Source organism: Drosophila nasuta, chromosome 2R (genome assembly GCF_023558535.2).
Source record: "Drosophila nasuta strain 15112-1781.00 chromosome 2R, ASM2355853v1, whole genome shotgun sequence".
NCBI classification, from domain to species: Eukaryota; Metazoa; Arthropoda; class Insecta; order Diptera; family Drosophilidae; genus Drosophila; species Drosophila nasuta.
This window is the reverse complement of record NC_083456.1, coordinates 16,828,380-16,851,411: the sequence shown is the minus strand read 5'-3', so window position 1 is coordinate 16,851,411 and position 23,032 is coordinate 16,828,380. Positions and strand designations below refer to the sequence as shown.

Below are 23,032 nucleotides of genomic sequence, written 5' to 3'. Positions count from 1 at the left end.
TGCCGCCCATTCCCAGCCGCCATTCACACCCATAACATGGCCAGTTCATCCAAGCATCCAGCTGCTTTCACAACGCCCAGCCAAGCGCCTTCTTGACTTGCTTTTCGCCTCACTGTACACCGTGTGGCAGCGGGGACTTTCGATGTGTATAATTAATTTTGGGGAAATGAGACAAAGAAGGCTGATAAATTATTAATAAACATTATTAAAACAAAGTTCAGTTTTCTATACAAGAATTTTCGATTCGAATTTACGCTGCTTAATTTGCAATTTTTCTGACAAGAGATTTAAGAATATATATATATTTTTAACTCAAACATTTATCTAACAAAAAATGCTAGGAATACAAATATATATATTTGTATGTATATGTTTATATATGTACATATGTATGTATATATACATTTTACTTTGAATTTTCGCCGAATAACTTATAACTTTTCTACTTCTCAATTCTGTATTTATTAGGTGAAATTCAAAGTTTTTCAAACAACCTTCTTTAGATAAATACAAATTTAAACCTTCACAAACTGCAATAAAAATTAAATGCAAATATATAAATAAATAAGTAAAGTAAATAATAAAATATTGCTAGTATTTATTTATTTACCTCATATTATCCGTAGTTTTAGTGCCAAACAAAAATGAACTAAAACATCTGCGTAACTTTCTTTATTAAAAAAAGAGATGGATATTAAATAAAACCCACTCATAAAGCGAGATCAAATCTCCACTTTTATAATCCCTTGCAGAAAATACTATAACAATAAATATGCAATACAAACTCAAGTATATATTATTGAATGTTAAAGATATACATAAAATTTTTTTCGTTTCAATTCCGTGGAATAAGTTTGAGCCAGAAACCATTTTTAGGCTTCAGCTGAAAGCCTGAACTGAGAACCAAGGGGATGCAGCTCTTCTCGGAAGCAGCAATACGGAAATCACGCAACAAATAGTAGATAACAGCCTTTGCTTCAAGCAAAGCGAAGCGAGAACCTAAAAATTCATATATTAGTAAGTAAAAAGGTTTTCTTCGTTCCAAAAATTATAATTACCTATACAATTGCGTGGACCGATACCAAAGGGAAAGTAAGTAAAAGGTTGGATTTTATCCTTGTTCTCCTCGCTAAAACGATCCGGATCGAACTTCTCGGGGTTCTCAAAGTACTTAGGATCACGATGAAAGCCACAAGTAGGCAGGGAAATTAAGTGACCCTTCTTGATTTCCACCTTCTTACCATCAACTTCATAGGTAATATCCTTGTTGCACTCTCGATCAACAGCAATTGCCGCCGGCCATTTACGCAAAACCTCAGATACCACTTGATCCAAGTACTTCATACCCATCAGAGCTTCGTAGGTGAGTTGACCACCCTCCAGATCGCTGTTGACCTGGGAAACTTCCTCATAAAGTCGGCTCTGCACATCCTCATTCTCCATGATCTCGTGTGCGGTGAAACACATCAAGACCGCTGATGTCTCAAAGCCGGCAAAGAAAAAGACAAAGCATTGGGCCACAATATCACGATCGCTCCAGTTGCGAACTGGTCCACTCTTAGCTTTATCGGACTGTATCATGCCACTCGACTCCATCAACATGTTAATCATATCCGGACGCACAATGTTGTTCTCCTGACGATACTTCATAGCATCCAGCACAAGACGCACAAAGTACTCGGTACTCTTTCTATCGAATAGCGGCAATCTGAGCAACTGCAAGCAAAGATCAAATATTATTATGAATACTCTAATCATTCTAATTAATACTCGAATAATAATTTATATGAATAATAATTCATACATACTTTGAACAACCGCTTGGAAGTCATAAATATCAAAAACTTCAAGCTCTGCAGACCTGTGAAGTTCATCATCTTCTTGCCACTCAAGTAGAACGCATTTTCGCGATCCTTGAATGAGTTCACCTGCAGTCCAAATGCTGTGGAAGCAATCACATCATTGGTAAACCGGGTGCAATAGTCCTTCATATCCAGGACGAGTCCATCTTTCGGCACCCCATCGCGTTTCAGGCACTGCACAGCCTCGTTGGCCACAATATCCATCAGCTGAAACATTTGACGCATTTTGCTGCCTGTGAACGCAGGACTCAAAGTGCTGCGCATGTCCTTCCAACGTGCATCACGCATGGAGAATAAGGAGCTCCCAAATAGATTGTCCATATTATGCGGATCATCATCGACCACGCCAAACATATCGCGATGATTGACAAAATGATCAAAATCCTTAATGGTTATCTGTTTCAATAATTCCGGATCGCGTATCATTAGCATCGGCGTCCGTTGATCAAAGATGCCATAAACCCTGTGAATAATCTCAGTTTCATTTTGAGACAACGACCGATAAGTAAAGTATTATAAAAGGCCCTCAATTTGTTTGATTTGGAGCATGACTCATTAACAGACGGCGGATCACTGGCAAAATATGAACTTATCAATTCAAGTGCGGTGGTATTCAAGTATTATTATTGCTGTTTTCAGCAACAGCAACTTGGAAAATAATAAGTTTACTCTCTACTTTAATTATTTTTATAATTTTATCACAAAATATTGCTAGTTCATATAGTTTTAAAAAAGTTTATCAAAAGTAATGAAGTGGACTTGTATGATAAAAACACTGCTGATTCAATTAATTAATGCTGATGAAATTTGTTTCATGTTAATGTCAATGTTAATTGAAGTAAATCAAACAAGAAAGAAAGTCGAGTGTGCTTAACTGTGAGATACCCGCTACTCATTTTTAATGTGTGGTATTATTTTTATTTTAAAATGGATCAATAATACACCGAAAAATATACCGAAATCCATATTTGGTATATCGATAAGGTAATGAGTTCGAAATATAATATACCATTTAGGTCAAAATATTCCAGATTCTCATTCAAAGCACCTAAGACTTGATTACAATAGATGTAATTTGCCATAAAGAATTATTTCTTAGATAACTTCTACAACTTTGATCTTATCTTAATCAATTTTCTGGAGTTCTAAATACTATAGCGGCTAAAATTTGAAACAAATTAGATCTGCGTGCAAACATTAAAAGTGCTGACAAAAAATAGCTATCTCTTATAACATAGTCTCTTAGGTCTAGGTATTCATACGTAGTAACGGACAGACAGACAGACCGACAGACGGACATGGCTATATCGTCTTGGCTTTTGGCGCTGATCAAGAATACTATGTGTATACTTTATGTGGTCGAAGATGACTCCTTGTGCCTGTTACATACATTTACATGTACCCTATGCGAAGTGGAATTCTATTTAAATTGCATAAAGTAAAAATAAAATTAATAAATAAATACTGAATACAAACTTTTGCATCTTTTAAAATAATTTTAACCCGCACCCTAATTAAAAGCTTTTCAATAAATTGTTTTTGATATTGCATGATAAGTGTACATACGAGATCTATTCATTAATAAATTCTACTCACTTGCTGTCGCTTTTGAGGTACAATTCGACGACTAGATCAAACACCGATTTCTGGCGCACAAACATTTTCCACATGCTGCCGACCAAGGGAAATGAATGATCATAATCAATGCCCTTATCCTTAAAGAAATTATAGTTGGCTGTGGACCATCGATAGGCTAACAGCAGTAGCACTACGAGTATCGCAAAAAATTCCAGCAACATTTTTGACGATTCCGATTTAGAATGATCTAAGCGCAAATAATAACAAAGCACGCTCATCAACGATCTGAAAGCACTGACCTCAACTAAATGTTTCCCACATGAGCATCTAAATACGAAAGCTTTGTTCCAATTGACAGAAGCTTTAATGTGAAGCTTTTGCAAGCATTAAATGATTGAGTGAATGATTGTAAACAAACACAAAGCCAAAACTCAACGAGCGTGCGTGGGAGACGATTCAGATGCATCTCTATATAAGTGCAAACGAATATGAACAAACTTTTCAATAAAGGACAATGATTTTTATCACTAATAATAATTTAATAATTAAAAATTTTATAATTTTGTAGTTATTAAAGTATTTATTTATTTTCATATTACGCGTAATGTATTTCAAAAACATTTTATATATTCCACTGCAGAACATACTCGTACAAGAACAACAATTCTCAATACAAATTTAAAATAAGTATATATTAATAAATGTTAAAATAAAGACATAACAATGCATTTGTTTCAATTCCTTGGAATGAGTTTGAGCCAGAATCCATTTTTAGGCTTCAGCTGAAAGCCGGAGGAACTGAGAACCAAGGGGATGCAACTCTTCTCGGAAGCAGCAATACGGAAATCACGCAACAAATAGTAGATAACAGCCTTTGCCTCAAGCAAAGCGAAACGAGAACCTAAAAATTCATATTTAGAAATATAAGTAAAAAAATTTACTTCATGGTACAAAAGAAACTCACCTATGCAATTGCGTGGACCAATGCCAAAGGGAAAGTAAGTAAAAGGTTGGATTTTATCCTTGTTCTCCTCGCTAAAACGTTCAGGATCGAACTTTTCGGGGTTTTCAAAGTATTTAGGATCACGATGGAAGCCACAAGTAGGCAGAGAAATTGCGTCGCCCTTCTTTATTTCCACCTTCTTACCATCAACCTCATAGGTAATATCCTTGCTGCACTCTCGATCAACAGCAATTGCCGCCGGCCATTTGCGCAGCACTTCGGAAACCACTTGATCCAAGTATTTCATGCCCATCAGAGCTTCGTATGTGAGCTGACCACCCTCTAGATCGCTGTTCACCTGACAAACTTCCTCATAAAGTCTGCTCTGCACATCCTCGTTCTCCATGATCTCTTGTGCAGTGAAGCACATTAAGACCGCCGATGTCTCAAAGCCGGCAAAGAAAAAGACAAAGCATTGGGCCACAATATCGCGATCACTCCAGTTGCGAACTGGGCCACTCTTGGCTTTATCTGACTGTATCATGCCACTCGACTCCATCAACATGTTAATCATGTCCGGACGTACAATGTTGTTCTCCTGACGATACTTCATGGCATCCAGCACAAGACGCACAAAGTATTCGGTGCTCTTTCTATCGAATAGCGGCAATCTGAGCAACTACAAGCAACGATCAAATATTATTATGAATACTCTAATCATTCTAATTATTTCTCGAATAATAATTAATATGAATAATAAGTCATACATACTTTGAACAGCCGCTTGGATGTCATGAATATCAAAAACTTCAAGCTCTGCAGACCTGTGAAGTTCATCATCTTCTTGCCACTCAAGTAGAACGTATTTTCGCGATCCTTGAATGAGTTCACCTGCAGTCCAAATGCTGTGGAAGCAATCACATCATTGGTAAACCGGGTGCAATAGTCCTTCATATCCAGGACGAGTCGATCCTTGGGCACCCCATCACGTTTCAGGCACTGCACAGCCTCGTTGGCCACAATATCCATCAGCTGAAACATTTGACGCATTTTGCTTCCTGTGAACGCAGGACTCAAAGTGCTGCGCATGTCCTTCCAACGTGCATCACGCATGGAGAACAAGGAGCTGCCAAATAGATTGTCCATATTATGCGGATCATCATCGACCACGCCAAACATATCGCGATGATTGACAAAATGATCAAAGTCCTTAATGGTTATCTGTTTCAATAATTCCGGATCGCGTATCATTAGCACCGGCGTCCGTTGCTCAAAGATGCCATAAACCCTGTGAATAAGTGCAAAAAATTATCTCAATTTCGTTTTGGGATAACAACCGATAAGTGAAGAAGCATTAACACACGGCAAATCACTAAGTTTACGCTTTACATTCTTCATTTTTATAATTTTATTCCATAATAATAATATGTATGTAAGTGCTTATGTATAAAATATATAATTGCGAGTATATGAAAAATAATACAGCTCTGCTTAATAGCCAGTAGTCCAAATATGATAATAACACTGCTGATTCAATTAATTAACGCTGATCGAAAAAAAAGGGTAATTGAAATAAATAAATCAAGAAAGTCGAGTATCCTGGTCTGTGAGATACCCGCTACACATTTTTAATGTGTGGTATTATTTTTAAAATTGACCAAATAATATACAGTAAAAGTACTGAAATATACCCAAATCAATGTTTGGTATATTGAAAAGGTTCTGCGCTCGAAATATACCATAATGTCAAAATATACCAGATTCTCATTAAAACAAGTAAGAAAGCTACAGTCGAATGTACTCGACTGTGAGATACCCGCTACCCATTTTGAATAAAAGCAATATATTTTGCGGTATTATTCTCAAAATATACCGAATATACTGCAAAAAATACTAAAAATATACCAAATTGTATATATGGTATATCGATATAGTACCGCATTCAAAATATACCATAGACGGCACAATATACCAGATTGTCGGCCAAAGCAACTCAGACCCCTAGTAAGTAGGCGTTTTTGCCCATACAAAAGTATTTCTTTAATAACTTCCACAATTTTTGTCTGATCGCAACCAAATTTTCAGGGATCATAACTACTATAGTTATTACTGTATATACTAAAATTCGTAACTCTAGCTTTAAAATTACGCTTGTTATTCGATTTTTTTGATTTGCAGGGGCGGAAGTGGGCGTGGCAAAAATTTAAAACAAACTTGATCTGCGTGCAAACATAACAAATGCTGTCGAAAAAAAATTATAGCTCTATCTCTTATAGTCTCTGAGATCTAGGTGTTCATACGGACAGACGGACGGACGGACAGACGGACATGGCTATATCGTCTCGGCTGTTGACGCTGATCAAGAATATATATACTTTATAGGGTCGGAGATGCCTCCTTCTACCTGTTACATACATTTCCTGCCGGCACAAAGTTATAATACCCTTCTACCCTATGGGTAGCGGGTATAAAAAACAGCTTCTTAGATAACTTCTACAATTTGTATCATATCCCAATCAATTCTCAGGAATCCTATGCGGCAAAAATTTTAAAGTGCTGTTAAAAAAAATTACATCTATCTCTTATAATCTCTGAGGTATATGTGTTCATACGTGCAGATGGGCAGACAGACAGATGGACAGGGCTACATCGTCTTGACTGTTGATGATCATCAAAAATACTATGTGTATACTTTATGTGGTCGGAGATGTCTCCTTTTGCCTGTTACATACATTTCCTGGCTACCAAAAGTAAGAATAACTTTTTTACCCTATTCGTAGCGAGTATAAAAAATGAAATTCTATTTAAATTTCATAAAGTAAAAACGCGCTGAACAAATGGAAACAAATTAATAAATAAATTCTCATTATTAGGGTACAAATAGTGAATACAAACTTTTGCATCTATTCAAAATGATCTCAAACCTCACCCTTATTGAGAGCATTTCAATAAATTGTTTTCTATATTGCATGATAAGTGTACATACGATACACATATATACTTGAATATATTTAATTATGTACTTCTACTCACTTGCTGTCGCTTTGAAGGTACAACTTGACGACTAGATCAAGCACCGATTTCTGTTTCAGAAACATTTCCCACATGCTGCCGAGCAAGGGAAATGGATGATCAAAATCAATGCCCTTATCTTTGAAGAAATTATAGTTTGCTGTGGACCATCGATAGGCCAACAGCAGTAGCACTACGAATACCGCAAAGAATTCCAGCAACATTTTTGACGATTCCAATATAGTATGATCTAAACGCAAATAATTACAAAGCACTCTCAACGACGATCTGAACGCACTGAACTCAAATAAATATTGCCCACATGAGCATCTAAATACGAAAGCTTTGTTCCAATTGACAGAAGCTTTAATGTAAAGCAGTGAATGATTGAGTGAATGATTGTAAACAGACATAAAGCCAAAACTCAACGAGCGTGTGTGGGAGACGATTCAGATGCGACTCTATCTAAGTGCAAGCGAATAGAAACAAACTTTTCAATAAAGGCCAATAATTTTTATCATTGATAACAATTTAATAATTAAAAAGAAAGTGTATAATTTTTTAGTTATTAAAGTATTTATTTATTTTCATATTACTCGTAAGTATATTTATATTTTATATCAAACAAAAACGAAAGTGAACTAAAGCAACTGCGTTTCTTTGTTCATTGAAAGAAGAGATGGATATTAAATATATCCCACTTATAAAGCGAGATCGAATCTACACTTATAAATTCCATGGCAGAACATACTCGTACAAGAACAACAATTCTCAATAAAAATTTAAGTATATATTAATAAATGTTAAAATAAAGACATAACAATGCGTTTGCTTCAATTCCGTGGAATGAGTTTGAGCCAGAAACCATTTTTAGGCTTCAGCTGAAAGCCGGAGGAACTGAGAACCAAGGGGATGCAGCTCTTCTCGGAAGCAGCAATACGGAAATCACGCAACAAATAGTAGATAACAGCCTTTGCCTCAAGCAAAGCGAAACGAGAACCTAAAAATTCATATTTAGAAATATAAATAAAAAAGTTTACTCCATGCTACAATGATACTCACCTATGCAATTGCGTGGACCAATGCCAAAGGGATAGTAAGTAAAAGGTTGGATTTTATCCTTGTTCTCCTCACTAAATCTTTCAGGATCGAATTTCTCGGGGTTCTCAAAGTACTTAGGATCACGATGGAAGCCGCAAGTGGGCAGCCAAAGAGCGTCGCCCTTCTTGATTTCCACCTTCTTACCATCAACCTCATAGGTAATATCTTTGTTACACTCTCGATCAACAGCAATTGCCGCCGGCCATTTACGCAGTACTTCGGAAACCACTTGATCCAAGTACTTCATGCCCATCAGAGCTTCATATGTGAGCTGACCACCCTCCAGATCGCTGTTCACCTGGGAAACTTCCTCATAAAGTCGGCTCTGCACATCCTCGTTCTCCATGATCTCGTGTGCGGTGAAACACATCAGGACCGCCGATGTCTCAAAGCCGGCAAAGAAAAAGACAAAGCATTGGGCCACAATATCGCGATCACTCCAGTTGCGAACTGGGCCACTCTTGGCTTTATCTGACTGTATCATGCCACTCGCCTCCATCAGCATGTTAATCATATCCGGACGCACAATGTTGTTCTCCTGACGATACTTCATGGCATCCAGCACAAGACGCACAAAGTACTCGGTACTCTTTCTATCGAATAGCGGCAATCTAAGCAACTGCAAGCAAAGATCAAATATTATTTTGAAAACTCTAATACTTTTATATATCCATACATACCTTGAACAGCCGCTTGGAACTGGTGAATAGCAGGAACTTTAAGTTCTGCAGACCCGTAAAATCCGTCATCTTCTTACCACTCAAATAGAACGTATTTTCGCGATCCTTGAATGAGTTAACCTGCAGTCCAAATGCTGTGGAAGCAATCACATCATTGGTAAACCGGGTGCAATAGTCCTTCATATCCAGGACGAGTCCCTCTTTCGGCACCCCATCACGTTTCAGGCACTGCACAGCCTCGTTGGCCACAATATCCATCAGCTGAAACATTTGACGCATTTTGCTGCCCGTGAACGCAGGACTCAAAGTGCTGCGCATGTCCTTCCAACGTGCATCACGCATGGAGAACAAGGAGCTACCAAATAGATTGTCCATATTATGCGGATCATCTTCGTCCACGCCAAACACATCGCGATGATTGATAAAGTGATCGAAATCCTTAATGGTTATCTGTTTCAATAATTCCGGATCGCGTATCATCAGCAGCGGCGTTCGTTGCTCAAAGATGCCATAAACCCTGTGAATAAGTGCAAAAAAATAATCTCAGTTTCGTTTTGGAACAACGACCGATAAGTAAAGTATCATAAAAGGCCCCCAATTTGTTTGACTAGGAGAATGAGTCATTGACAGACGGCGGATCACTGGTAAAATATGAAATAATTATCAATTCGAGTGCGGTTATAGTCAAGTGTTACGAGTATTATTGCTGTCCGGCGAAAAACATTCATTTTGTTTGTTTATAAGTGTTTTGAGCAACACCAACTTAGAAAATGATAAGATTACGCTTTACTTTCATTATCTTTATAATTTTATCACATATTATTGCTAGTATTAGTTCATGCTTGCAGTTTTAATAGTTACTACACATATGTGTGTCTACATTTATTATTCGAGTATATTTATAAATATATAAGCCCTTTAAAACTAGTTTACTTTAATATATACAATTTTTATTAAACTGCCGGGAAGACAAAACTACTTTGGAAAATGTTATCAAAAGTAATAAAGTAGACTTGGTATATATGTAAATGCATATGTATAACATATATACATAATTACGATTATTCATAATAATATAACTCTGCTCAATAGCACGTATTGCAGATATGATAAAAACAATGCTGATTCTATTAAATAACTCTGATGGGACACTGAATGTTAATTGAATTAAACAAATAAACGAAATTCTATTTAAACCGTATAAAGTAAAAACGCGCTCAGCAAATGGAATAAAAGAAATAAATAAATTGACACTATTAGGGTATTAGGCCGTCGGTTCTTCAAAGCTAACTATTTAATTAGTTTTCTGACAGACAATAAGCGCATAAATGAATTCAAGTGTTAAGCAAACAAGTTGATTTAATAATCCGCAACGACAGGTTGATTGTTATGGTATTTTGTTGTATAGAATGAAAATAATATAGTTCCATATTCTGAATTCAATTGTTGTATATAATATTATTGTATTACAATAATAGCTATACGCCAACTGAATACAAACATTTGCATCTACTCAAAATTATGTAAACCGCACCCTAGTTTAGAGCTTTTCAATAAATTGTTTTTGATTTTTCATGATATGTGTACATACGATATATATTCATCAATAGATGTAATTATGTATCTTGACCTTCACTGGAATGTATTTGTAATACGCAATTTTTGATTCTACTCACTTGCTGTCGCTTTTGTTGTACAATTCAACGACTAGATCAAGCATCGATTTCTGGCGCAGAAACATTTTCCACATGCTGCCCACAAAGGGATATGGATGATGATAATCAATGCCCTTATCCTTAAAGAAATTATAGTTGGCTGTGGACCATCGATAGGCTAACAGCAGTAGCACTACGAATATCGCAAAGAATTCCAGCAACATTTTTGCCGATTCCAATGTAGAATGATCTAAACGCAAATAATTACAAAGCACGCTCAACGATGATCTGAACGTACTGAACTCAACTAAATGTTGCTCACATGAGCATCTAAATAAGAAAGCTTTGTTTCGCTGGACGGAAGCTTTAATATGAAGCTTTTGCGAGCAATGAATGATTGAGTTGCGTATGAACTTATAATCAAACACAAACAAAAGCTGGCGACAACGCATCTAATAATAAAACTGATACCAGTTGACAGTGAACTTGACTGCAATTTCAACTCAACGAACGGGCGTGGGAGGGGCCTCAGATGCGTCTCCATACAAGTTCAAAGAAAAATAAACAAACTTTTGAATAAAGGTCAATGATATAATATGATGATAATTTAATAATTTAAAAGAAAACGCATAATTTTATGCTCAGTACACATGTACCCATAGCATGATGAAATGTTGTTTGCTTCTTTACAATTTCATCATAAGCGCCAGGAATTGCAGCGCGATAATGAAATGTTTTAATAAGATTACGTATCTGAAACGCAATACCAAAGATATTGATACAACGTTTACGATTTACTTTACTTCATTCATTATTTCTGCTTTTTCTTAAGTTCAAACAAAACATCTAAGAGCGCAACATTTAAATTTGTAATTACATAGTTAAATTGGCATTTAAGATAAATTCAACTTATTTAAGTTATACAATTTAAATATTGATGACTCAATGCATCAATGTGAATAATTTTGTACAACAATAAATTAAATTCTTTCAGATTTCGATTAAAATATGAAATTCTTTGTCTTAAATAAACCAAAAGATGATTTCAAAGAGAATCAACTTATGCGCACTAAACATAATTTAACATTTATTGAGCTTCATTTAAATTATTTTCAAAAAGTATCTTATATTATTAAATTAGTTTTATTAATTAATCTTCAGAAATCTTTTAACTCAACAATAAAGATACTGACTATTTTACATAATTTAATTTAAGATGTTATTAACTTAAATTATTTCATAGTGATAGCCACAACTTAGTTAACAAAACATTTAACAAATATTAAATACAATCGCTTTCAAAATGAAGTAAAATAATTTAAAAAAGTATCTCTTTGTATTACATTATTTAACATAAGTCTAAAATTCTTTCGTTAACAATATTCGATTGAGATATTATTAAATAGAATTGATTTGATATGAATAATCAAATATATTTATATACGATCTACAATATTCTCACAAGACTTTCTTCAGTAAGGAAATCTTAAAATACTGATACTGACATTAATCGTTTGTTATGCGGTATTTCGCGTAATTCCTATGAACAACTCATTTTACGTAGAGCACAAGATACAAGAAAGTATCTTGAAGATGCTGGTGCCACTTAAGCCTACCGCTGCGTCATTAGAAACAAAAGGGAAATCATTAGGATTAAGTGCAACTGCTTTGTTCTCGCAACGCTAATGAATGCAACGGGTGCATTGGATTGGGCTGCGCTTGCCGGGTTACGCTTTGCGGGTTAGGTCGGGGTTTTAGGGCTGCGCCCGTAGGTGGTTTTAGTACCTGCCATAAAACGACTACACGCCAGAGAGATTCATTCACGATTTGAGCAGCAGCAGCGACTCATTCATAAATGCGCTTTTTGCCTGAAAATCGGGCCGATTGAGACAGGATCTACTATGGCAGAAGTAGTATGCGAGTGTTATCAGGTAGGAGGTGGGTTGCCAGGCGCGGTTTAGATCATAAAAATCCATGAGCTTATTTGCGTAGGCTGGCACTTAGGCTTGGCAGCCGCCTGATACCGCTTTGGCTTGGGACTTTCCCAGCGTGTTTGTCAAATAACGAGCGTAGGTTTTTCCACCCATTTCTAAAGCGGCTTCAGCTTCAGCTTCGGCTTGTCATAAAGTAGCACCTACCTAACACAATGCAATGCTCATAAATAGTAAGAAGAGATGCTATAAAATAATTAAATATAGTAAAATGTTGCCAGCCGGTGAACCAAAAAGTTCATTCATGGAATGTCTGGAATATTTTCATATCTACCACGCATATACCTGGCATAATAATTAGAGCAAACATTGCGGCATATAACAATAAGGATGTGTGGATATACATATGTACGTATATTATGTATGTGGCGTCATATCAACACTTTGATTAATGAGGAAATTTCATAAACTCAAATGAGAAGATGTCGGCATGATTACAGCACATGTTGCACATGGCGCCTCATTAGATGGCGACGATGTGGTCAGGGGAAAAACACATCCTAACCAAACTAAATACAACACGACTGCGACTAACGTGCCAACGTGTTTATCGTAATGCCAGAGACAGATAAGCCAAGCTAGCCAAGAGCTAGATTAGTTACTGCCTCGCTCACAGATCCGCGTGCAGATCAGGATACATCCGGCTCTATGCGGTTAATCACGAGGTGACCAGATTCTTCGGGATGCTAGCTTATGATATGTGGAATTGAGCCAAGTAATGGACTAGGTGTGATCTTAGTATCGGGATTAAGCCTTGATTACAGTGTGATTAATGGCAGCTTAAGCGGAGGCATGGATTTCCTTATACCAAGCTAGATTTGGATTACCTAGCGGACAATCCTACGCTGTAGATTAGTACGCCATTTTCCACTCTTAGTTCGTTTCAATCTTTAAGATACTTATGTATCTTTCGCCATTATTTCCATCAATCTCACTGACAACTGGCCCCAAAATGGGGCTCGAGATTTATCAACAATTGCCTTGGGACAAACGCCTCTCGTAGCCCGTAAAGTAGCCAACAATTTATCCGTGTCATCCCCCAATAAACTTAAAGCAACTGTACCATTTTACATGCTCAAACCTCAGCTCAAACCCCCCCAAAAAAAAAGGAATATTTGAGAGCACATCTACTCCAATCTCTATGTATATGCGTAATCGCTTGATACACATTTTGCATATTTAAAGCGCAAGTTTAGCAGCACAAAGTGCCCGCAAAGACGAGAGACCAACAACAACCCCCACGGAATGAAAGAAGCACTTAATTCAATAATAAATTGCCACCCGAGAAGGGCAGAAGCTAAAGCAAGCCCCTTGGTTTTACGGGCAAGTCCGAATCAACCGAAAAAAAAGAAAGAAGGAAAAAGCAGTGCCCACAGATAACCAAGTTATAGCTTAACACACAGGCGGGGGGTTGCCAAGCCCAGGCGGGGAGGGATGAGGACGAGGACGAGGATGAGAGCCAAGCCCAGTTGCGCCTTTGAGACAACAACTTTTATCAAATTGCGTATAAGGGGGTTTGTCGGTAGGTAAGCGTAAAATTCATAATCATGAATACTTTGCTTAAAGTTCCACCCCATGGGGAGAAATACTACATATAAATATATATATGTATGTATATATGTATATGTATCTAATAAATAGTGCTGGGAATATACACACATTAAAAGCGAAAGTCAAGGAAGCTGCCATTTCAAGAGGCGATTAGAATTGCTGCCAAACAGCCACACATACAATCACACACATACCTTATATACCAACCCGCATGTGTGTGTGTGTGTGTGTGTATTTGAGTCTGCGTGAGCGGCCATTGTTGTGCGGTGCGAAAAAACAACCCTGAAGCGTGCCTCTCGCTCTCACAGACAGATAGGCAGCAAATCGATGAATGAAGCGAACGTCTGCCTGTGTGTGCCTGTGTGTGTGTGTGTGTGTGAGTGCGTGTAGGTAGGCCGCTGTTAGGTAGACCTTTTGGGCACCAGCCAGGACCTCTTTAAATTGTGCGTCGCTCGACCGAGAGAGTTCAGTTCGAGTTGAGATCTTGTAACGCACACAACGCACGCCAAGTGTTCCGCCCAACATCATAGTACAACAAATTTCTGAGTTCTTTATTTTTTGGTTTTCAATCGAAGTAAACGAAGTAAAAATGTCGACAATTAACTTGCATCCACCGCAAACATACTCGCGTCTTTTCCGTCCCTGGGATACGCAACGCCAAACGCCTGCGCCGCCCGCCAGGCCAGTGAAACGTGAACGTGAATCCGAGTTGGATATCTGCAATCCATCTCCTGCTCCCGCTGAACGTGTGACCATCAAAACGGAGTTGCCCACAGTCAGCAATAGCAACAGCAGCAGCAGCAATTTCTGCTACGGTCAGGATAGCGATCGCGAATCATCATCCTCGTCATCCGCATCCTCATCCTCATCGAGCAGCAACAGCAGCAAGTCCAGCTACGAGGATGGCCTCAACAACAGCAGCAGCTACACACGCACCTCGACACCACTTCTGGATGTGACTCCACAGCCAGCATTCCCCGTATCCAATGTGTTGGCGCCACAGCAATTGTCGCCCGCACAGCCAGCTCCCTATTTGCCCAGCAGTGATTTATATTATGCCGCCGCCGCTGCGGCTGCTGCAGCTGCCAATACACCATCGGCTGCTGCCTTTGGCATGGATCCCTTCACATTGGGACTGATGGAGCAGGAGTATGCTCGTGTCATGGCCGAGGATGCGCAGCTGAAGGCGCTGAATGCACGCAAGCAGCGACCAAAGAAGTTCAAGTGTCCGCACTGCGATGTTGCCTTCTCCAACAATGGCCAGCTCAAGGGACACATTCGCATTCATACCGGTAAGTTAAACTTTATTCAGACTCTCAATTGACATGCCTTACTTACAATTTCATTTTCTTTTAATTTATAGGCGAGCGACCTTTCAAATGTGATGTGGAAACCTGCGGCAAAACCTTTACACGCAACGAGGAGCTCACACGGCACAAGCGCATCCATTCGGGTCTGCGGCCGTATCCTTGCAGTGCCTGTGGCAAGAAGTTCGGGCGTCGCGATCATCTGAAGAAGCACATGAAGACGCATTTGCCGCAAGAGCGCCAGCTGGGACCGGCTATCTTTATGCCCATGTATCCCTATCTCTATGGATACTAGGCGAGACGGTCCTTAGCTAAGCCAGCGATCTGTGAAGCGCTTGCACGCTTTAAAAACGCTACAAGCCCAACACTACAACACTACACAACAACAACAAGGAACAATTCAATCAAGAAACCGCAACTACAAGCAATTTAATGCCGGCCAAAACTATCTCTACCTCAGGCGTACCTGGCGCAAACTGGCGCACAACACAAACAGACACACATCGATACACACACACACACAGATACACCTACACACTCACACAAGTACAATCACATAGTCTACCTCAGAGATATGCAGACGATATATGCAAATATTGAGCTATTTATTTTTTAATGAATATTTACACTTCCACTACGTGACGAGACAGTCGAAGAAACTCCCACCACACATGTGTAAATAAATCCTTAAGTGATCCTTTCTCATATGCTAAGCGATTAAGAGTGTTAAGAGCAAGACATACAAATAGTTGTTTAAGAGATACCATTACTATACCACTTACAATACGATTACGATTACGCGTTTAAGAGAATATTTTGTCACCACTTTTTATATAGTTATTATACGAATGCTGAAATGCAGTTAATAGCAATACGAAATCCGATGATACGATTTACATTTAAATATCTAGTTAAATATTCAGAGCTGTATTATACGATTTATGTTTACACAAAAAAAAAACCCACACAAACAATATAAAAACTTAAAAACAAATTCATTTCTTTTAATTCTATTTGCATCTTTGATATCTTTTCAGCTTATTTCCATCTGTTTCCTAGTTCAATTAATATATCTGCATTGCGGCCATTTTGCACAGATTTTCATTAATGACTTTTCACTTCCCACTAACCAGATCATTTTGGCAAATTGTTCGTGTCATGCCGGCAAATTCAAAAGTGAAATCTGCAGTTTGCATTCGTCGGCACATTTGTGTCAAATCAAAGGGTTACAAACTCGTTTTCTACAAGTCATTTTTGGCCCAAAACTAACTGCGAAAATTCATTGAGAAAACCCACAAAATAAAATCCATTAGTTTGCAGCAAGTTAAATAGATCTTAACTTTTCGTCCAGAACAAATCCATTAATTTGGTTCAGAGAGACAGTGACTGCATCTGGAAGAGGAGTTTTCTCACAGTCCTCTCTTTGGCATTGGCATTGCAATTGTTCACGTATCCTTGCCATTACTCAGACGACAGCTTGCGTCATTCATAAGGACAATGAGGTGTGGGCCCACCTGAGCAACTAGGAGGGAGACACAATGTCTGTTGCTGGAATTTATTATCGAGAGTAAATCGAATCCCGAATATCAATGTGACTTCTACGTGTGCACAATAGCTGCAATTTCGTTAACCGTAGCAGACCGATGGGCACTACACAACCTTTTTTTTTTCTATTTCTCTATTCTTCGGACAATGGCAATAAGGTTGCTTGATAGGGGCGTGCAGGTCCCATATACCATATACCATATCTGCAACTACCTGTGCCTCAACCTGTGTCCTCCCCCTGGCCTGAGAACATTTTTTCCCTGGCAGACACGGTGTCGTCGTTGTTCGACAAGTGCCACAATGATCTAACTAATAATGTGTGTCCCATTGATTTCAGTACTTGTAATTCTACTTGCAGCAGACACAGCGGCTGCACTTTGTGAGGCTGCAAGACAACGTCAAGTACAGAAACTACCAATTTTTCAAGATGATATGCTTTTCGTCAGCACAGTCTCGATATCGATATTTGCCCCGTATTGTCCTTTAATTGCTGGCAATTAATTTCACTCTTTGCGCGATTCAACAGAATAGAATCTCTTCTTTTCTCAAGTGTGGGAAAGCTAAATTCCCTAAGAAAACTCTCTCTTGTACAATTTCAAATAAATAGTCCTATATAGACTTGTGTATTTATGTCAATCACATTGACAACTGTTAATTTATGGGGTATAACAAAACGCATATGTTAAGAAAACCTGGACATTACTCAAATTGGAGATGTTTGCTATCACGTCGCATTTATGGATATAAATTTGTAGAGATGAAAACAAACATCACCCTTAAATCAAATATTGAACAAGTTCAACACGAAATTAAGAAGAAATTACTCATTCCCATAGTAACATTTAAAATATGTCAAAATTATTAAGTTAGTTTCTCTTTAAGGAGCTTTTAGTGCCTCATAAGTGAAACATGTGTAAGGCGATTTCTCGTATAACCCTAAGTCCATAATTTAATATGTTACTTTCGCCATTTTTAAATCGTCAGCCTTATACGAATGCTTTTGTTATTTCTAAAATTAATTCTCAAAAAAAAAAATAAAACACCGAAAAACCACTTAACTTAACATCCCAATTTTACTTTTATTACGTTAAGTAATAACTAACTTATACTATATATGGATAATTCCATGACGGAATTTGTCCCGTAACATAAGCTGAAACAATTTTAAAAATAAGAAAAGTTTATTTTTATAGCTCTAGAAAGGTACTTTAATTAGAGCTAAGAATGGTTTTGGAATTTTCGTTCTGTTTTGTTTTCTGTTGTGATAATTGCAAAAATTAACCAATTCGTACGCACAACCAAAAAATTAAGGAATTTATATATTTTATCGTAAAACAGATGAAGTTCCTAAAGTCAACCTTAGCTCTAAATATAGTGCTTATCTAAAGCTTTAAGAATAACATTCATTAAAATTGTTTCAGTTTATGTTATTTTCGCTGCAGTGCACTGCAAAAAGTCTCGCACGGGACAAATTTCGTCATGGAATTACCCATATAGCAAATGAGTTTTTGGAATATTTAGTACAAGAGCCATTAGTTATGTGTTCTAAAAAAAAAGGTATAAATAAAAATTTATACTATTATAAATTTTCCAGATGTAGATGTCAAACAAAATTAAGCAGTTAACGTTAATATTAATATAATTAATAAATTATTATTAAATATATACATTATAATTAATAATTGGTTTATATTTTTAATTTTATTTAAAAATACAACAAACTCAAATTAATAAGTGTTTGATTTTTTTGAATTAACGTTTCAAAAATTCCTTTGCGATAAATCTTAAAATAGCGGTAGTTTTTAAACTTGTTATTCAATACTACAAATTATTGATTTATTTACTTATGCAACTTTAGTACTTGAAAATAAATTGTATTATTCAACTTCACAAATAAAAACTATAAATAAATTTTAAAATAATGTGTACAAAGCATTTCCACACATTTTATTATTCAAATTTAAATTTCTTGTTTTTTTACATATCCATTTAATAGTACACTTAAAATAAAAGTGAGATACCAAGAAACCAAAATACTATTATTTCTCAACCAAAATACGATGTAGATTTGGATAGTTACGTAACTTCTCAATCGACGTGAGAATTCACAAGAATTTGAATTGACACAAGAATGTAATTACAGCAGAATAAAAGTCAAGAAAGAAGAGAGCATTGTTTGCGGAACAATATATATTGAAAGTAAAGTCACTTCCTAACAAGAAAGTAGTTTGGCCATCCATAACAGGCTGACATCAGTCTTGGAACAATTGCGATGTAGGAGGCACTAGCCTATCTGCCATTCATGACCACAAAAAGGCCAAACAAAAGTCGTCGGGTGGTCCATAAATTTCGCAACTAGATAATTGCCAACTAAAAGGACGAGAATCAGGATCACCTCGAGCAACAGAATGAGACTTCATGCACTTCGTTGCAGAGGGCCACACAACGAGTCTGGCCGAGAAATTGAAATGTCTTTTGTCCACTAATAGAGAAATATACGGGCTATAATTTCGCAACGCAACCGAACAGTGGGAGCAATTGAATGAGAAGTGCAAAAAAAAAAAGAAAACTAAAGAAACAGAAAAAGAGCTGTGCATGAAAATAAAAAATGGAGTTGCAGAGAGTTGGGTATCAATTGCTACCTTTCACAGCGCCAGTTCGCTCGGCCAAGCAAAGTGCGTCGACGGGTTTCAACCCCTCGAGGAACAACCCTCATCCCCTATTTCATAGACACACACACACACACAGAAACGCACCCAGGGGCTGGCAGGGGGTAGACGCAGTAGTCGTAGAAGCTGTTGCCTGTGCGCTGACGTTTTAAACAAAGTGTCAGAGGATCCATTTAATTGGGAAATTTATTGGTCAGCTACAGCAGCATAGGAGACGACATACTGTCTGGCCCTCTCTTGTTGGCTTTCTTTGGCTCGCATGTTTTGCGGTTTGCTGGAAATGCTTTCACACACAGGGGAAAGTGGTCCACTAAAAAATAAAAAGATGAAACAACGATAAAAACTAGAGACAAATTCGTGTAAAAGAAGTGGATTTGTTTTGAATGACAACAACGTGTGTGGCTAACATTTTGGTATTTCTATTCAATCTCTCGTATTTGTATTACGTATTATATATAGTATTGTAGTGGAATATTTTGTGAGCTCGTTCCGATTATGAGACTTTCCCGCTAATTATATTTGTACAGGCCACACGCTATGGACATTCAGAGACATTGTTCATTGCTCAACATTTTTTCATTTTCCAGCTACTTATCAATCGTATTTTCCAAGAGTCTCGTCTAATCCTAGGCGGAAAAGTGGGTATGTCCCGACACACGCTAAACGATGAGTTTATCTGCATAAACACTCATAATAAGTCGATTGTCTGCACTCTAATCTCACTTCCCTTATTCCTCGCTGCCAAACGACTAATGAGCATTTCTTTCCATTATCTCATCATGCAAATGTACGCAATTGCGAAGCGTATCCTAACGCCGGGAATTGGACTTGCACAACTCTGCGTAACGTGAAAGATCCGTCACACATGGCACAAGGTGAAGTCCTAATCTGTTTTTGGTCAGATAAAAACCACAGATGCAGATACATAAACTCTCACACATACACACACACACACACACACTATTGCAGTTGCAGTTTCCGTTGCAAAATGAGTTTGTCAGCTATGGGATGAGAGTCCTTCGTAATATCCCCTCAATTAAAAAGACGTTCATCATCGATTTGTTTATTATGCAATTGCAATTTCAATTGCATTCATATCAAACCAGATATCGACCAAAACAAACATCCAGGCAGCGCCCAACTGTGCCAAAAGGTAAACCAGTAGGTGGTGCCGGAAGTGCCCGAGAATCCATCCACAAAACAAACCTAGGTGAGGTATCTGTTGTGCAGTTTCCCATCAACAGGAGACAACAAACTAATCAAAACTAATGATGACATAATTGGCTCGGAAGCAGGACCCTATGTGTGGGTCCTCTGTGTAATCGAATAGGAATTGATATAGGAAGAAAACTGAGGAAGTGGCTGACGCAGTGCGAAAACAAAGCCACATACAAATTGGGTCTACCAAGGAAACAAACATCAGCCATCAGTCAGGGGTCCTCAAAAAAATAAAAAGAAGGAAGAAGACGGAAAGAACATCTCGCACAAGTTACAAGCAAATAAAAAGAAAACGAGAAAAAGTGTAAAAAGATAATTGATTTGTTTGCAAAACTGCAATGCGATGACACTTTGGATTTTAATGCCCATGGTGTGGTCCTGTTCTGTGTTCAGCAATTAGCTGGAACGTTATAATTACAATGAGGAAATTGTTGTGACATTTGGTAAAAGTCAAAACTATTGAGCAATTCATCAATATGCTGCCACACAGACTGCTTTCCTTTCTCAAATGTCTTTTTCTTCGACTTTTCTTCCCTTTTCTATTTTTTTATTCATTATAATTTTTGTGGCACGGATGTTGCCCCGCGGTGTAGCGTGTGCTACTGTCCGCTTCCATTTCCCGTGGGGAACTAAAGTCAACTGCCACACAGCTGCCATCCATACAAGTTGTTATATTTTAATTAACGCTGAAGGATATTCTATAGAAAATCTATTAGTCCCATCAGCAGCAACACATAAATAATGAAAACTTAATTACTTCTTGTTAAGAAAACCTTTAAAATAGACATTTGAAACTTGACTCTTACAGCATTTTAATCAAATACGACTTTTAATATAACTTACAGTAATTTTTACGATTTATGATTTTCCTAAACAAAAATTATTTTAATTTTTAACTAAAATGTTATAATATTTTTGTAAGTCAAATAAATTAAAATAATAATCATAATTTCAGCTTCTTAAGCAAAACTTTTTACGTTTAATTTTCAACTTTGATATGATACGATCAAACATTTAATTAAAAAAATTAACTTGTTTTACTGTTGATAATAAAAAATACATCTAATAGATAAATTTGCAAAATTGTTGCAAAGCGGAAAATCTATGTTGTATACATTTTAAATAAACATAAATATATTACACAAAAATTTATTTAAAAAACCAATCTATATTTTGACATTTAATGTCAAAACATTTATGCCAAGAGTGAAATAATTGGACTTACTTTAATTTAAGCAAAAAATATTCAAATGCAAAAACAACAACCAATACCAAATAAAATCAAGTAAAATTGCGTGTGCTCGAATGTGAGATACCCGCTATTCAATTTCAATAAAAGCCAAACAGTGCCGAATTATTCTCAAATTATACCAAATTAATATACCAACAATATACTAACTTTTATAAAAATATACCAGATTGTCATTGAAAGCAGACCTGCGGCAGCATACATTTTTTACCATACAAAATAATTTCTTAAATAACTTCTACAGTTTTTATCTATCCGTAACCAAATTTTCAGGATTCATAACGAAAATAGTTGTGTAATATATACCAAAAATCGTGACTCTAGCTTACGCTTACAATTCTATTTTTATTGATGTGTGAAGTGGACGTGGCAAAAATCAAAAATGAACTTGATCATAAGAATAAGAAGTGCTGTCGGATAAAGTTATAGCTCTATCTCTCATAGTCTCTGAGATCCAGGCAGATGGACATGGCTAAAACGTCTCGGCTGTTGATGCTGATTTAGAATATTTATACTTTATGGGGTTGGAGATAAAGTTAAAAAAAAACATAAAGTTATTGTACCCTCTAACCTTTGGATAGCGGGTATAAAAAGCCAAAAAAATTCTCATATCTCAATAAAAAAAAAAAACAATAATATATTTATATCCCCATCTTTAAACAAAGAAACAA

The 23,032-nt window shown here is 36.9% G+C and overlaps 3 protein-coding genes and 1 long non-coding RNA gene across 6 annotated transcripts; 2 read left to right on the top strand and 2 right to left on the bottom strand.

Moving 5' to 3' along the window:
- Positions 1–773: 773 nt before the first annotated feature.
- Positions 774–3,724, bottom strand: LOC132785098 (probable cytochrome P450 9f2). The gene is made up of 4 exons (XM_060791087.1): positions 3,459–3,724; positions 1,809–2,325; positions 1,059–1,716; positions 774–999 (listed from the first exon to the last, which is right to left on the bottom strand). The coding sequence occupies exons 1-4, from the start codon at positions 3,716–3,718 to the stop codon at positions 836–838; spliced, it is 1,599 nt and encodes a 532-aa protein (XP_060647070.1). The 5' UTR covers positions 3,719–3,724; the 3' UTR covers positions 774–835.
- A 404-nt stretch (positions 3,725–4,128) lies between these two features.
- LOC132785114 (uncharacterized) lies at positions 4,129–11,152 on the bottom strand. The gene is made up of 8 exons (XM_060791108.1): positions 10,853–11,152; positions 9,177–9,693; positions 8,458–9,115; positions 8,233–8,395; positions 7,417–7,692; positions 5,155–5,671; positions 4,405–5,062; positions 4,129–4,341 (listed from the first exon to the last, which is right to left on the bottom strand). The coding sequence occupies exons 1-8, from the start codon at positions 11,053–11,055 to the stop codon at positions 4,175–4,177; spliced, it is 3,159 nt and encodes a 1,052-aa protein (XP_060647091.1). The 5' UTR covers positions 11,056–11,152; the 3' UTR covers positions 4,129–4,174.
- A 3,762-nt stretch (positions 11,153–14,914) lies between these two features.
- On the top strand, positions 14,915–16,013 carry LOC132786769 (Krueppel-like factor 5). Its single transcript, XM_060793408.1, has 2 exons — positions 14,915–15,665; positions 15,737–16,013. Exons 1-2 carry the CDS (start codon positions 14,963–14,965, stop codon positions 15,973–15,975), a joined length of 942 nt encoding a protein of 313 aa, XP_060649391.1. The 5' UTR covers positions 14,915–14,962; the 3' UTR covers positions 15,976–16,013.
- Positions 16,014–20,034: 4,021 nt separating this feature from the next.
- Positions 20,035–21,767, top strand: LOC132785991 (uncharacterized). 3 transcript variants are annotated; one of them, XR_009632386.1, is made up of 4 exons: positions 20,035–20,288; positions 20,362–20,536; positions 20,698–21,104; positions 21,190–21,767. It is a non-coding gene; the product is annotated as an uncharacterized LOC132785991 (long non-coding RNA). The 3 variants fall into 3 exon arrangements; XR_009632385.1 differs by having other exon boundaries at positions 20,037–20,288; positions 20,698–20,769; positions 20,864–21,767; XR_009632384.1 differs by having other exon boundaries at positions 20,039–20,288; positions 20,698–21,767.
- Positions 21,768–23,032: the final 1,265 nt, after the last annotated feature.